This window comes from Molothrus ater, chromosome 3, assembly GCF_012460135.2.
Source record: "Molothrus ater isolate BHLD 08-10-18 breed brown headed cowbird chromosome 3, BPBGC_Mater_1.1, whole genome shotgun sequence".
NCBI classification, from domain to species: Eukaryota; Metazoa; Chordata; class Aves; order Passeriformes; family Icteridae; genus Molothrus; species Molothrus ater.
In genome coordinates this window covers 7175215-7189402 of record NC_050480.2, presented here as the reverse complement: position 1 = coordinate 7189402, position 14188 = coordinate 7175215, and the positions used below count along the sequence as shown (strand labels likewise).

Below are 14188 nucleotides of genomic sequence, written 5' to 3'. Positions count from 1 at the left end.
GAAATCTGATTTCTCTGTTCATGCAGAGAATTCACAGTGAGAGAAATGAAATACCTCTTGTCTTATCACCTGTTGGTTTTCAGGCACACAGTACACAATAAATAGTGCCTCCTATCACTCAGAAATCTAAGCACTGAGAGAAGAAGGAGCTCAAGATTCCAGGCTTTTCCAGTGCTAACTATAACCATTACTACACTGCTGGCCCAGTTTCACAGAAGTATTTAGAGCCTAACTCCCACTTGTTTCCATTAGAGTTAGGTGTCTAAACACTTGTGTATCTTAGCTTGCCTTGGTTATAAGTAGTACATCTGTTAAAATCTGGTTTGAATTTTGGATTAAAAAAAAGGTTTATTCAAACACTGTATTTGTTTTGTATGTTCTCAGCTACATAGAATTTTAGCAAGAATTTTCTAATAAAGTGATGTGTTTGCTGGTTTTTTAACTCATTGAAAGTATCTGCATAGCAAAATGCTAGGAAGATTGAGTCGGAAAGAACTACATCTTGAATAAATTATGCGATAATCTCAGAAAAAAGAATTTAGAATTCATGCTAAGTGAAATTTACTTGTGTACTGCTATAGCTCAGAAAGAATTAGAAGGCTGACTGAAAACAAGAAATGATTGTAATTGCAAATGTATCATGAAAAAAACTCATTTAGTTATTCCTCAATATCTGACCCTATGACAAAAAACTCCTGATTTCACTGAGGACAAAAGAGCAACCTGAGAGAGGCTGTTAGCACTGAGGGAAGCAGCTTTCCTTTTCCTGCCATGAAGGTTCTGTGGCCCAGAGACAAAATAAATCAACACAGTTAAATAAAACTTTATAAAGTGCAAATGCTTGTAAATGAAGACATTTAATGCATTTGTGAATGGTTGACTGCTTGAAAAGAGATATTTTCTATTAAATTATTCAGTGGTAGCTAAAAATCTGTCTGTCCCATGCCATGTGAACATGGGGCTTTCCCAGGAAAAGTGCCTCTCTTACTCTAAATTAGATGTATTTTATAAAAAGAACTACATAAGTGTATTTCAGTAACAGAAGTGCTCTGTGTGTGATAAACACCTAACCACATGCAGCACACAGAAGAAAACATTAATTCCTGATAGACAGTACAAACCAGGAAAGACACACTGGACAGAGGAACTGTATATTGACAAGGCAATCAAATCATCATGAGCTAGACCAAGAAAATTGTTTACAACCCTCAACAGAAAGTGCCAAACTCTACTGCAAAGAGCTACCTAAAATGAGAAGTGTGTTTCATCACTCTGGACTGTCTGTGCCTCACACCAGAGTGAAATAACAAGTGTTGCAAAGAGGTATCATCCACAGGGGCTAAATAGGCCAGGCATTTTTGGAAAGACTTTTCAGCCAACAGTAAAACACGTCTTCAAAACTTTCAGTATTCAATAAACTCAAACTATTCCATGACATCTTAGCAATAGGGGTCACTGCCACTGCTCTGATCTTCCCCGCAGCTTTCTACAGAACACTGAGCTACTCTCCAAGTTTGACTCTGTGTTTTTAGCACTCACAGCCACCATACCTAAAGACTGACAAGGTTTTTATACAGATATTACAGTCAGTCACTTTGGGTCTTTAGCACATGTGATCTTCTAAGTTCCCAGTAAAGCCTGTTTCTGTGAGATGATGGGCACTCCTGGGAAGCAGCTGAAAACTGTGACATGAACTGCAGGAACTAAGGGTCTTCACAAAGTTCTGGTCTCTGTCTGGAACTGCATTTTGTAGACCTCATGTTCTCTAGCATAAACACACAGCAGCATGTGTGTATATATGCATCTGTATGAATCCTACCAAAATAAATACCAGGGACAAGATCACAGGACAAGGAACAAACAGTGAAGCAAAAACAAACCACAAGGCTGAAATGGCCAACCCAAACACCAGACATCCCACTGGAAGCTGCAGGCTCATTTCATATCCCCACCCCAAGGTTGTTCTTTAATGTAAGGCCTCCTATGAAAGTTCTCAGAATACACAAATTTCTCTGACAGTCCTTTACTTGTATTAAAATCTGCCCCCCAGAAGGCACAATGATGGAAGTGCATTATGATATCTTCCCTTCCTTTATGCTTCAGTTCTCAGCCATAATTAGAAGTGAGATATTTCATGAGATACAAAAATAGTTGATCAGAACTGGTGATTCCTGAGCTCAAGGTGGTAGATACAGTACAAGTACTTCACATAGCACTTACTTTTCAAAAAAAACAGAGAGGAAATTATTTTGACCTATCTGAATGAGGTCAGCAATTTAATGTGTTTGATTATTCATTTTAAATATATGTTTTCATCTCTTATGCAAACTGTGCAAAGTGCTTGTGAAGGATACAGTTTCACCTTTGGACATTACAAAACTATAAATCTCAGCCTTTTTTTTGTGATCCTTACATTTGACTCCCTCTGTGGTACTTGACTAATCCTGAAGTTTTTTACTGTTTCTTACCATTTCCACTGCAGAACCAGCATTCTTGCTTTTCCAAATGTGTGTTTTTGCAAAGAATTGTATTTTTCATTCCAGGAACTGGATAAACTTCCCTCTGTTGTGAAGAAAGTACATTATTAATATATATATACATACATACATATATATATATACACACACATATATATGTATGTATCAATGTGTATGTTTTAACATAACTACTGTCCAAAACCCAGTATAACATCATCAACTACTAAAATACTTACTTGCAACATCTTTGAATTCAGTAATAGACAGATTTTAGATTTCAGTATTTTTATTAAATAATCTTAACATTAATTTTTAAAAAACTGAAGGAGATTTTCATTACAAGGAGGAACATAAATAAGTATTTTTTATTTATGACAACATTTAGGTTTCTTGAAGCCTCCTTTGCTGGAATCAGTTACTTCCACTGTCAGGTTGACACAAATCAACAGTTGAACTGTGGCTGCACCTGAAACCTGGACAAAGCAAAGCTCTACAAGACACAGACACCTTCTAGTTCTAGAAAATTATTAAGTGAGTGTATGCCAACAAGTAAATAAACTTTTATTGCAACAGATCTGCATTAGTGACAACATATCCAACAGACCATGCCTCCTTCTTTGTGTAACAAAACCCTTGTAATACATAAAGAAGCTTTAATTATTGGGCAAACTAGAAGTATTCAAAAATTGTATGAATGTTCATGAAGATAATTTCAAAGAAAAAAATAAAAGCAGCAGGTCTTTGATTTAACACACAACTTGCTGACAGAGAACATCATAAAATTGTGAAATGCCTTCCAAATGTAAATTGTGTCACATGTACAGGTCCCACTAAGAATCCTCCCTGTATCTCCTGCTCAAGAGATGAAAGATTACCCCAATCTTCCCATCAAACTTGATGTCTAGGCAGTACTTTTGAAGAAAAAAACACATTTCAGGAATTTCACGCAGAAGAGCAGTGTCTAAATACACCACAATATATGTAGTTTCAACTGCCAAGGATTATTATTATTCTATAGAACTACAAATACCTACAATAAATCCCACCATATTTCAACAAAAAAGCCTGTGATTTTCTTGAACTTTCTGAAGACAGAAACTAAATACACCTGAAAGTCAGATTGGGTACAAGTAAATAACATATTCATTTCTTACCTTTCAAGCTCACAAGTGCTTTTGCTGAAGAACCTGCAATATAGCAAAAAGTCCACGTAAATCACAAGGTATTTCAAACTCTACAACCTATATAGAGTCTACTCATTCTTAATTAATTCTCAGGCAGAAAGTGGAGGTTAATATTAAAATCTTTCACAGCTGAATGAGCAAACCCAGCACACCTTCCATGGCACTAGGCATAGAATTATACATTTATTACCAATAAATCCTGAAAGCATATTCACATTTTGGTTTTTTCCTTTAGTTTCATGCCTACAAAACAACTTTAGATGTTAAACACTTGGGTTTAACACAGCAAATTCTCAACAGGCTCTATGTCCAAACTACATTCTCCCATGTGGCTGCTTGTTTGATGCAGTTGCAAATGTATTTTACAACTGATAAGAAAACTAAAGAACACTTCTAGTTTTTTGGTTTTTTTTTTTTTTAATGATTTCTACCAGTTCAAAATTCTTCAGTGCCCAAGATTTCCAGGAAAGGAGTAGTTCATGCTCAAAAGGAAGAAGATGGATAGCTAGTTGCCCCCTGGTGGTACCTCTTTGCTCAGAAAAGCAGCAGATTCAGATCTTAAATGCAGACAGGATTGTTACATTGCTCCAACTGTTCCAACAGTGTAAAAAACACATGAAAATTTCACTGCTCCCCTTCAACTGCATCTGTAGAACCTCTGCAATGCCCCTGGCCAGGAAAAACACAACTGGGCCTGACTACAGAGGCCTTCATGCTCAGAAATGTTCCAATGTCTAAGAATGAGCTGTCTGAAGCAATTGCATTAGCACAGGGGAAGATATTTCTGCATGACAATGCCTCCCCAGATTCAGCTTTTCTCTCAAATCAATTTTATCTTTCCAGTTATGTTCCTGTGTGACAATCACTTCTCCCCGTCACTTTCTCTGCTCTTTGCTACATCTTCTCTTCAAAACTGCTGCTCCAAGAACTTTCTGACTCCAAAGCTCCAGAAATTCCTTGCAGCTGCCATTTATCTAGCTCCTAACCTCACTAACCTCACAGATACTTGCCTCTAAAAGAATACATTCCATGGAGTATCACAGAGAATGCAGGTGCAGCAACAGCAAAAAAAAAACCCTTAACTCCTTATGTTTTCATTCTAGCATTTTGTTTGCTGCCATCTTACTATGCCATCTGTTAAAAAACAAAATTTCAATACAAAAAGAAGGAAAGGAAATAAAGTTTCTATTTATTTTTCCCCAAAAGCTTAAAAAAAAAAGAGTTTAAGATATGAAACAGAGCTAGCTTGGACTCACTGAGGGTTCAGAGAGCTTCCACCCCAGTATCTCCCAAGCTACTGAAATCTACAACAGCAACCACCACATCTGGGATTACATGTCAGAACCACGGTGACACAGCTGGGCTGCACTGTCACACCTCCTGCACATTTCTTTTCTGATGTATCACCTTTGTTGGGTTGGAGCCCTATCAGTGACTAGTACAGGAACACAATTCTGTGATGATCTGAGTCACAGGGAGTTCAGCTTTTGAAACAAAGCTATATGTTCAAGGTATCACAATGCTATTTTTTTTATGCTAAAAATCCAATACCACACGCTGTGCTTTCATAAATCCATGGGTAGTCTGCTATCAACCAAGAATGAACAGGTAACATTAAACATGTGAAAGGTAACATTAAGAACAGTGAAGAATTACTGTGTCCCAAATTTACATGAGGGATGGTGGGAAATGTGTGTAAGGGTAAGTACACACAGCTTAAGACCACATCCCTGGGGATGGGCACACAGGAGCAGGATCATCAGGACTGGCAAATGGAGGAGATGCTGCCTTTGCAGAGCAGATCACTCCCCTGAGAGAGCTCAGGCATTTCATCTGAACACACAAGCATTTTTTTTTTTTTTCCTCACTATCTTGTTGATATGAATCAAGTTCAGTGAATCCAGTCCAGAGTGAGTGTGAACACTGTTAGCATGGAACACAAAGACTCAGCAAGAAGCAGCAAAGCTTCATCTGGAGTGGTGCCAATCTCACAGCTCAAGTGCCTGAGATGCTTTGCTAACCATGGGATGCTTCACCTGTGAGGATGATGATGGGCCAGCAGAAGGTTACTGTGCTACTTCCTAGCTCTACAAGATTAGCACTCCAAAACAGCATTAGTTGCCAAGGAGTTTTCCACATGGGATAGTTAATCTCCCATAAATACATGTTAGAAGAGGGCTGCTCATTTGTTTTTACCTGACCTGTAATTAATGTATCCAGGGCACCTTTACTTAGGAATACAAGTGTCCAAATCAAATACTCCTGATCTATGGAAGTTCAAAAGTTAAAAGAAACTATTTTACTGTAACGAAGTACAGAAAATGAACATCAACACTTCTGTAGCTTAAAGCTTTAGAATACATGTAGGACACTAAAATAACAATGGAGATGTCCATAAGCTTCATTTTACCTCAAAGGTCAACAATATGACACAACATGGCTTTTCTTGTCAAGTTCTTCTATATTGATTTTAGGGCTACCTGCAACAGCACCAAACTCCAAGGAATATGGCACAATTCCCCACTTCTTCCTTTTAGTTGGGCAGTACTGTCAATATCACCAGGGCCACAAAACCAGAAACTAGGATGATGATCTAAGCAATATTGTGTTACAATCAAAACCAACCAACACTAAGTACAGAGAGAAGCATTGCAAGAACTATAAAAACTGCCAAGTGATGCAGGATAGATTTAGTTTATTCAAACTATACAAAACTTAATTTACAATAATTATTAGATTTATAATACAGTACCCTCACACTAAATGCCAGTAATCTTGTATACTCCTGTTCTGAATAACAAATATATAATCACAGGCAGTCTTTTTAACCTGCATTTTAATTATAAACAGAGATTAAAGTAGAATACACACACACACTCACTTGAATGTAAATATCTATTATGACAATGACACAGACTTCATTTCCAGAAACTCTTAAACAAATGGGTGGAAAGCAAGAAACAAGGACTGTGAATCATAAAGGTTATTACAACTAAAATCTACTTCCAGCTCCTCCAGGCTCAGAGGATCTCAAAGGTGACTTTCTTAATACTGAGAGTAAAAGAAGCCTTAACCTAGGGAGGCAGCACAGGCAGCTCAGCACAGCAGTGGCACTGGCACACAGCCCCAGTGCAAACTGTAAATTACCTTAGCTTTGCCTTACTATCCTGCTGAGTACTGCTCTGCATATGCTGTTAGTAAATTAATTACCTGAACACAGTGTTCACCCTTGACTAAGTCTGTAAAATTAGGAAAAGATTCAGCAGAGATCTAGGAGATAAATTTCAAGATCTAAAGACATGTCTTATTGTGAGAAAGTTAAGACACTCCAATCTTGTTCTTCCCAAAGAAGGTCAAGATCTGCACTGATCAGAAGTATCTACAAAGAAAGATAATTCAGATGGGTAAATAGCTCTGTAGCCTTTTTTTTTAATGGAAAGGCATAACTAGACCTATTTTCTGAAAGATTCCATTGGGTAATTTAGATTAGCAATGAATACAAAGTTGAACAGATTTTAGGTAACTATACCAAGAAAAGGCATGTTGAGCTCTGTGTAACTCAAAATCTCAAACCAAGTTCAATACATTTTTAAAGAGAGAACTGTAGCTAAAAAGGAAGCTTGAAACTGATGCACAGAAACTCCAAATACAAGTATACACAGCATGTTTAATGAAGAATCTAAGATGATTATAATGGCCTTTCCTGGCTCTGAAAAAAAAAACCCCAATGATTCTGTAAAATATGTGCACCACAGATGTGCAATAAAAATAACCCTGTTCTAGATTATGAGGTATTAAATAGTATCATAACAGGAAGCTCATCAGTAACTAAGTGTCAGGAATAAGTGTATTTATGTGTTTTGTAACACTCACAAGAAATGGTTTTCATCAAGTCCAGATAAAACCAAATTGATAAAAAGCCCACCAAGGTTAAAACCAGTCCAGGTGTGCCAAGCCTGGCATGCCCAGGGCCCGGATGTTTTCATGTCTGGCTGACTCAGAAATGCACAGGCTGCAGAGGCACATGGACAGCTCCTGCAGTCCTGAACTGCTGCTCCCTCTGAGCACACAGCAATCCCTCCTCCAGCCCCACAGTCCTTCCTCCAGCCCCACAATCCTTCCTCCAGCACCACAACCCTTCCTCCAGCCCCACAATCCCTCCTCCAGCCCCACAATCCCTCCTCCAGCCCCACAATCCTTCCTCCAGCCCCACAATCCCTCCTCCAGCCCCACAATCCCTCCTCCAGCCCCAGCAATCCCTCCTCCAGCCCCAGCAATCCCTCCTCCAGCCCCTCCTGCTCCCAGGGAGGGAGGACACCCAGAGCACTGCAATAAAGAGAACTTAAAAACCTCCTCTATCTGCTCCAGAGGCCATATGAACACTCCAAAAAGTATTTCTGATGTGGAGATAGGCTTTGAGGAATGGGAGAAAAGTGCAAAAGTTTTCACCCTTTTCAAAAATAAAAGGTTTAAGTTTAAAACCAAGCAGTTACTGCCTCCCCTCATTTGAAAACACTGTAACTGAACAAAAGAGGAGGAGTTTGACCACAATTCAATATGGGCAGCTGTGAATGCCCAGATGAACATCCTCAGTACTAAGATGGAGTAAAGCAGTTCAAACGTGGCTTCTCAACTGCTGATTTGAAAATCTAAATCTTTCCCTGTTTAGCATATTAGGCTTGTGAAAGTGTTTTCAATTTAATAATAAATTTATAACAGCTGATAATTTTGAAAATAAATGTTACAAGTAACCACAGGGATGTTCTATAGCTACTGATTTCACTAATGTGTGAGCACAAAGGGGCATATCTAAATCAATATAGAAAATTCTAGGATCCAGATCAGCAATTACATTATGCAAAGCCTTTCCTCTCCAGATTGTTAGACTATTTTGTCTAAATTTGCACAGGTGAGCAGTTATTTTAACACTGGTTGCATGACTACCTCAAAAACCTATGTAATTAATCTGCATTGCCAGCACTAAAAACGGTGTGACAGAAGAAACTCCTGGAGAAGAAGAAAAACATGAGCCTTTATTATAGACTGAGTCATTAAACCTCCAAGAGATCATTCATCTACACAAGCACAGCACCAGGTGCTTCAGCACAGGAAGCATCTCAAACAATTGGCCACTGCAAGGAAAGCTTATCCAGGAAAACTCTGAAAGTACAACACACACATAAGAGGGAAAAGTGGCTTTGGGGACTTTTTAAAGCTTGGCCCAAACTTTGGGCTCATTGAAGAAGTAAATAAATAAATAAATAAATAACTAAACACTAACTTTTCACTTCAAGATGAGCCAGTATTTTCCTCATGTTATGAGCCCACTAATAAATTGACATATGTATATTTCCAAATCCTGCTTTAACTACTGGATGGAAGTAGATTTTCCAGCCATGTGAACCCTTCTACAGGACTTCTGTAGACAATAACCACAATAACAAAGCCCCTCTTTTTGAAACTGTGTTCTCATAATGGACAATACACTGATACCAAGGTAACATACAATTTTAAAGTAGGCAGGACAAATAATCCCAAAAACTATTAGTTGTGAGTACTGTATAGCAGCCACAAAGCTAACCTTGAGCCTTCTCCCAAATACTGCAATCTCACAGAGTTCTGCTGATGTTTTTTAGTCTCAAACATCCAGGCCACAGCAGTGCTGGGCTCACAGCCCCTTGGAGCTGAAAAGTGGAAGTGCCAGAGGTGTGCCACAACCTCCTGCAGCTGTCTAGGAAAGCAGCAGAGCAGAGGACCCATGAACCACAGCAAAAGGTTGTGCTGGGGGTAAAGACAGCAATTTCTGCTTGAAGTGCTGCCCTTATGCTGCAGCCTCCCCCCATGAGATAAAAACCCATCTTATCCTGCTTCCCTTCTGCCTGTGCTAGAACACAAGCCCTTATGAACAGTACCAACCCATACATGGTATTTGGCAAATATGAGTTCAGAATTTGTACTGTAAAAGCTGAACCTGACAGCCATAGCCCCTGGATGAGCAGGGTACCTCTTTCTCTGATTCTCCTGCTGCTGGTTGGAGTTTGTGTGCAGGCAGCACAGGATTTGCTCCTGATCCCTGCTCAGCACCCTCCTGTCAGGAATGTCACCTCCCTCTCGCTCTCCCAGAGCAGGTCCCAGCACCCTCCTCCCTGAGAGCAGCCAAAGGATGCACCAAGAGGTGGCTTTGCCCGGGCTGCCCTTGGCAGAGCTCAGCCTCCAGCGGGACCAGGACAATCTCTGGTCACATCTGCACGTGCTGCCTGTTTTAGCAGAGCCTCACCTCAGCAGAAAGTTCATTTCACAGCAGAGCCTCCCCAAGCTTTAGAACCAGGCAGCCCACAAATCAGATTGCTATTACCAGTGTAGCAGGAGACAGGGCAGCATTATGTATGCTCCAATACAATCCACTGATTCCCTCTTTTGAGACACAGAGAAAAAGCCATCTGGTCTGCAGCACCAAGGCTGCCCACCATTTACCTCCACTGCAAAGTTACCAGGAGATAAGAAGAAGGAAAAAAAAGGCATTGACTAAAATTAGTCACTCATTGGGCACCGACCCAACAGCCTGCAGAAACAATTTTTTTGTCTTCAAAATATAAATCAAATTATTAGTATTTGAAGTATTTCTGCAACTGGGACCTTTAATATTCTGGACTTTTTCAGCTAGAGGATTTGCCACAGAGATTTGTTCTTTCTTCACCTGCATCCCAAATTACTGCATGGCTCTCCCCTGGCAGCACAGGAAAGGCCTCAAACTACAAGAAATGCATGTAAACTTGCACACCATTTCAGGCTGTCAGCATGAAGCCTCCCACTGTTTTATATGGACAGAATAGCAGCTTTAGAGAAGAACAGAATAGTTCTTCAGCAGATAAAACAAATTCATATAATGAGAGACAATTGTGCATTACGTTCATCTCACTGCTGGGTTAAGGAACAGTCGTGGCCCAGCTCCATTACAGAACCTGCCAGAGGGCAAGCAGGTGCTATCAGAAAACTCTGGGACAAATTCCACTTCATAAGAGATCCAAGCTGAAAGTAAAACTGTGTGGTTCTTACCATACAGCAAAATGTCAGCTTGCTTGCCACCAAGTATGCTGTGTTTACCTGTAATTATTTTTATGTGAAAGCTCAGTTATGGTCTACTCCTTTACTATAAACTATGTTGGAGAAATTCACAAGGGTGATGCATAAATCTCAAAGTCTCTTAGTAATGAACTATTCTGACTTTTTTTTTACACCATAAGAATATTCCAAAACCAGTTTTGCAATGCTTACTGTTATTGTCCTTTTATATATTAAGCTGCAGACTGAGAGCTGCATGAAGTCAGTGCTAAATTAGTCAGGACTAAGTTTACATCTTCATTTTAAGTACAGGACTGGAAATGAAGGAACTATGTGTGGCAGTAACTAGTGCAATTTGAAAACATCCAGATCACCAAAACTGGATAGAATAGGAATGGAAGCACAAGGCAGCCACTCCTTGAAACTTTCACAGTTCCAGCAGTTCAGCAACGCTACAGAAAACACAAAGCTCCCTGTCTGATGGAAAACACCCCTGACTTGCACCAAACTTCGGTAAATACAAACCTTAAGGTCAGGGTCAGCAGAGCAGAAGTTTACTGCCTTTACAAACAGCCACACGGTGTCTGCCTCACCTGCCAGGGTGGCCAGCATAGCCCAATCCTAAGGGAAACTGAGTCACACACTCTACTACTGCATCTGCTAGAGGTGAAGTGACAGACCTGTCAAACCTTCCCAGTGTCACTGCAGGCAATACAAAAGTGACAGAGAAGAAAAAGTTATTTTTCATACTTCATATTAACTTCTTGAAACACACAGTGCTTTCTCTGGAAAATGGGCAAGGCAAATGGAGGAACAGTAACTTAAACACTGCCCTTTCTAGTGAACAGGGAAAGTTCATTTAATAAGCAATAAACCACAGCTAATTATTAATTACAGTCGTTTCAGCTGGTCCATGACTTGTATTAATCAGTCTCTAAATGCAGCACAGCATCCATGACTGAGCTGCACCAAGTTGAGAGTGTCAGCTCCATCCATAATTTATGATGATCCTCCATAAATCTGTTCAGTAAACACAATGACACTGGCCATGTGGGCACATTAACCAATTTTTCTCCTGACAGCTGTTGGAGCTGTAACAAAGACCCGCATGGAGCAGCCAGAAGCAAGATTCCACTCCGAGTCACCTCTCCCTGAGAATCTTTGGATATGGAAAGAGTTGGTTTCTTGATGAACTTGAGTGGTGCTGAACAAAACAGTGTCACCAAAAGATGTCTGCCCTGTTCTGTGCACATCTATTGAAACCAGTAAATGCCCTAGTTTTAGCTTGGCAGGAATTCACAATTTGTAGGGGACATACCAAAATGGCATCCAGACACATTCTACATCGAATAATTTCCTCTTCTGTAACACTCAAGTACTTTGTGCATGAATCCACATATACAGCAACACATGTCTGGTTTTTAGCTACACTAAGTTTTTATCAAATCCTTGTGTTCTTTGAAAACAACACCCACACAAATCCTATGGAGATCACAGAACCAATGAGGTTAAAAAAGACCTCTGAGACCATCGAGTCCAGCTTTTAACCAAACACCATCATGTCAACCAGACCACAGCACTAACTGGCACATCCAGTCTTTCCTTAAACAGCCTCCAGGGACAGTGACTCCACCACCTCCCTGGGCAGCCCGTTCCAGTGTCCAATCACCCTTTCAGTGAAGAAATTCCTCCTAACACTCAGTCTAAACTTCCCCTGCTGAAGCTTGAGATTATGCCTTCTCATCTGTTGCCTGGGAGAAGAGGCCGATCCCCACCCGGCTGCACTCTCCTCTCAGGAGTTGGAGAGGGTGATAAGGCCACTCCTGAGTCTCCTCCAGGCTAAACACCCACAGCCCCCTCGGCTGCTCCTCATCAGACTCACGCTCCAGCCCCTCCCCAGCTCCATTCCCCTTCTCTGGACTCCCTCCAGCACCTCAATGTCCATCTAGCAGTGAGGGGCCCAGAACTGGACACAGCACTCGAGGTGCAGATACACAGAACTGTATGCATGAAAACACATGTTTACACGCTGCCTCCCTGCACAGCCAGGTTTGTGCTGCTGACACACAGCACAAGAGCTCTTCCCTTCGCATTCACCAGTGCCCCCCAGACACAGCGTGTGCCCGCCCTGACCCCCAGCCCTGCGGAGCTGCTCGCACCGTGCACGGCACGGGCTACGAACACACCAGCCCTTCTTGCCCCCGCTGGCGCCAGCCGGCTCCGGAGCGCCGGGCAGCTCGCCCCTTCCCCGGGCCAGGACGCTCCTTCCCCCGCACTGCCCCGACCCCCGCGGGCAGGGCGGGCTGTCACCGCGCCCCGCCCGCCTCCCGCTTCCCGCCCCGCCCGCCCGGCAGGTGCCGCCCGGGCGGGGCGGGGGGCCCAGCCCCGGCACCCCCGAGGGCAGCGGGGGTCGCACCCTCAGGACGGAGCTCCCCGCCCGCCGCTCGGGTCGGGGCCTCGCCCGGGAGGGGCGGCGGCGGCGGGGGTTGGGGGGGGGGCCGGGCCGGCCCGGTTGCCAGGGAGGAGGCTCGGGCTCCGGCCCCGCACAGCGCCCGCGGCGGGAGAGAAGGAGCGAAGAAGGGAGGCGTGCGGGCGGCGGGGCGCGGCGCGGGTGTCCCGCCGGGACGAGGGGGCGGCGGGAGCGGGGGCACCGGTCCCTACTCACTCTCGTCAGGCAGCTGATCCAGCTCCGCCATCTTGAACGAGCCGCGCCGCTTTTTCAAAGGCTGCCTGGCGCGGGGCATTCTGGGGGAGGAGACGGGGCCGGGCGCGCGGCGGGCGCGCGCGCGGGGCGGGGCCTCCGTCAGGGGCCGGGCGGCGGGGCCCGCGCGCCGCTCCCGGGGCAGGAACGGGCTCGGCCGGGAGCAAAGGGAACAGCGCCGGCCGGAGCCCGGCGGGAACACAGGACCATCGTCAAGGAGTCAGAGTGGACGTTACACTACTTCCAGTCTAGTTCCAATTCCCTGCCACTGGCCGGGGCGCCTTCCACTAGAGCAGGCTGCTCAGAGCTCCCTCCAAACTGGCTTTGAAAGGCTCCACGGCTGGGCTAGCCAGAGCTGCTCTGGGTAACCTGCTCCAGGGTCTCACCACGCTCCCAATAAAGATTTGGTTCCAAATATCTAACCTAATTTCCCCCTCTTTCAGTTTGTACCCATATCTCCTTGTCCTATGGCTACTAGAGTCCCTCTCCGGCTTCCTTAGAGCTCCCCTTCAGGTACTGGAAGGTCGCCATGAGGTCTCCACACAAACTCCTCCAGGCCTGAAGATCCCCAGCTTTCTCAGCCTGTTGTCATAGGGTAGGCGCTCCTGTCCTCTTATCACTGCCATGATAAGTCCTCTGGACTTGCTCCAACAGTTCCCTGTCATTCTTATGATGTGGGATGAGGGGAATGGGTGACTGGCAGCTCAGGATGGGGGAAAAAGAGGTGGAGGTATTGGCTGTCACAACGGGTCACCCCAAAGTAG

The 14188-nt window shown here is 43.1% G+C and overlaps 1 protein-coding gene across 1 annotated transcript in view; it reads right to left on the bottom strand.

Moving 5' to 3' along the window:
- Positions 1-13467, bottom strand: part of LIN9 (lin-9 DREAM MuvB core complex component) — a 39534-nt gene extending 26067 nt beyond the window's left edge. Inside the window, 4 exon segments of the mRNA XM_036381301.1 lie at positions 2469-2518; positions 2521-2562; positions 3632-3664; positions 13389-13467. Coding sequence (XP_036237194.1) covers positions 2469-2518; positions 2521-2562; positions 3632-3664; positions 13389-13467 — 204 coding nt within the window.
- Positions 13468-14188: the final 721 nt, after the last annotated feature.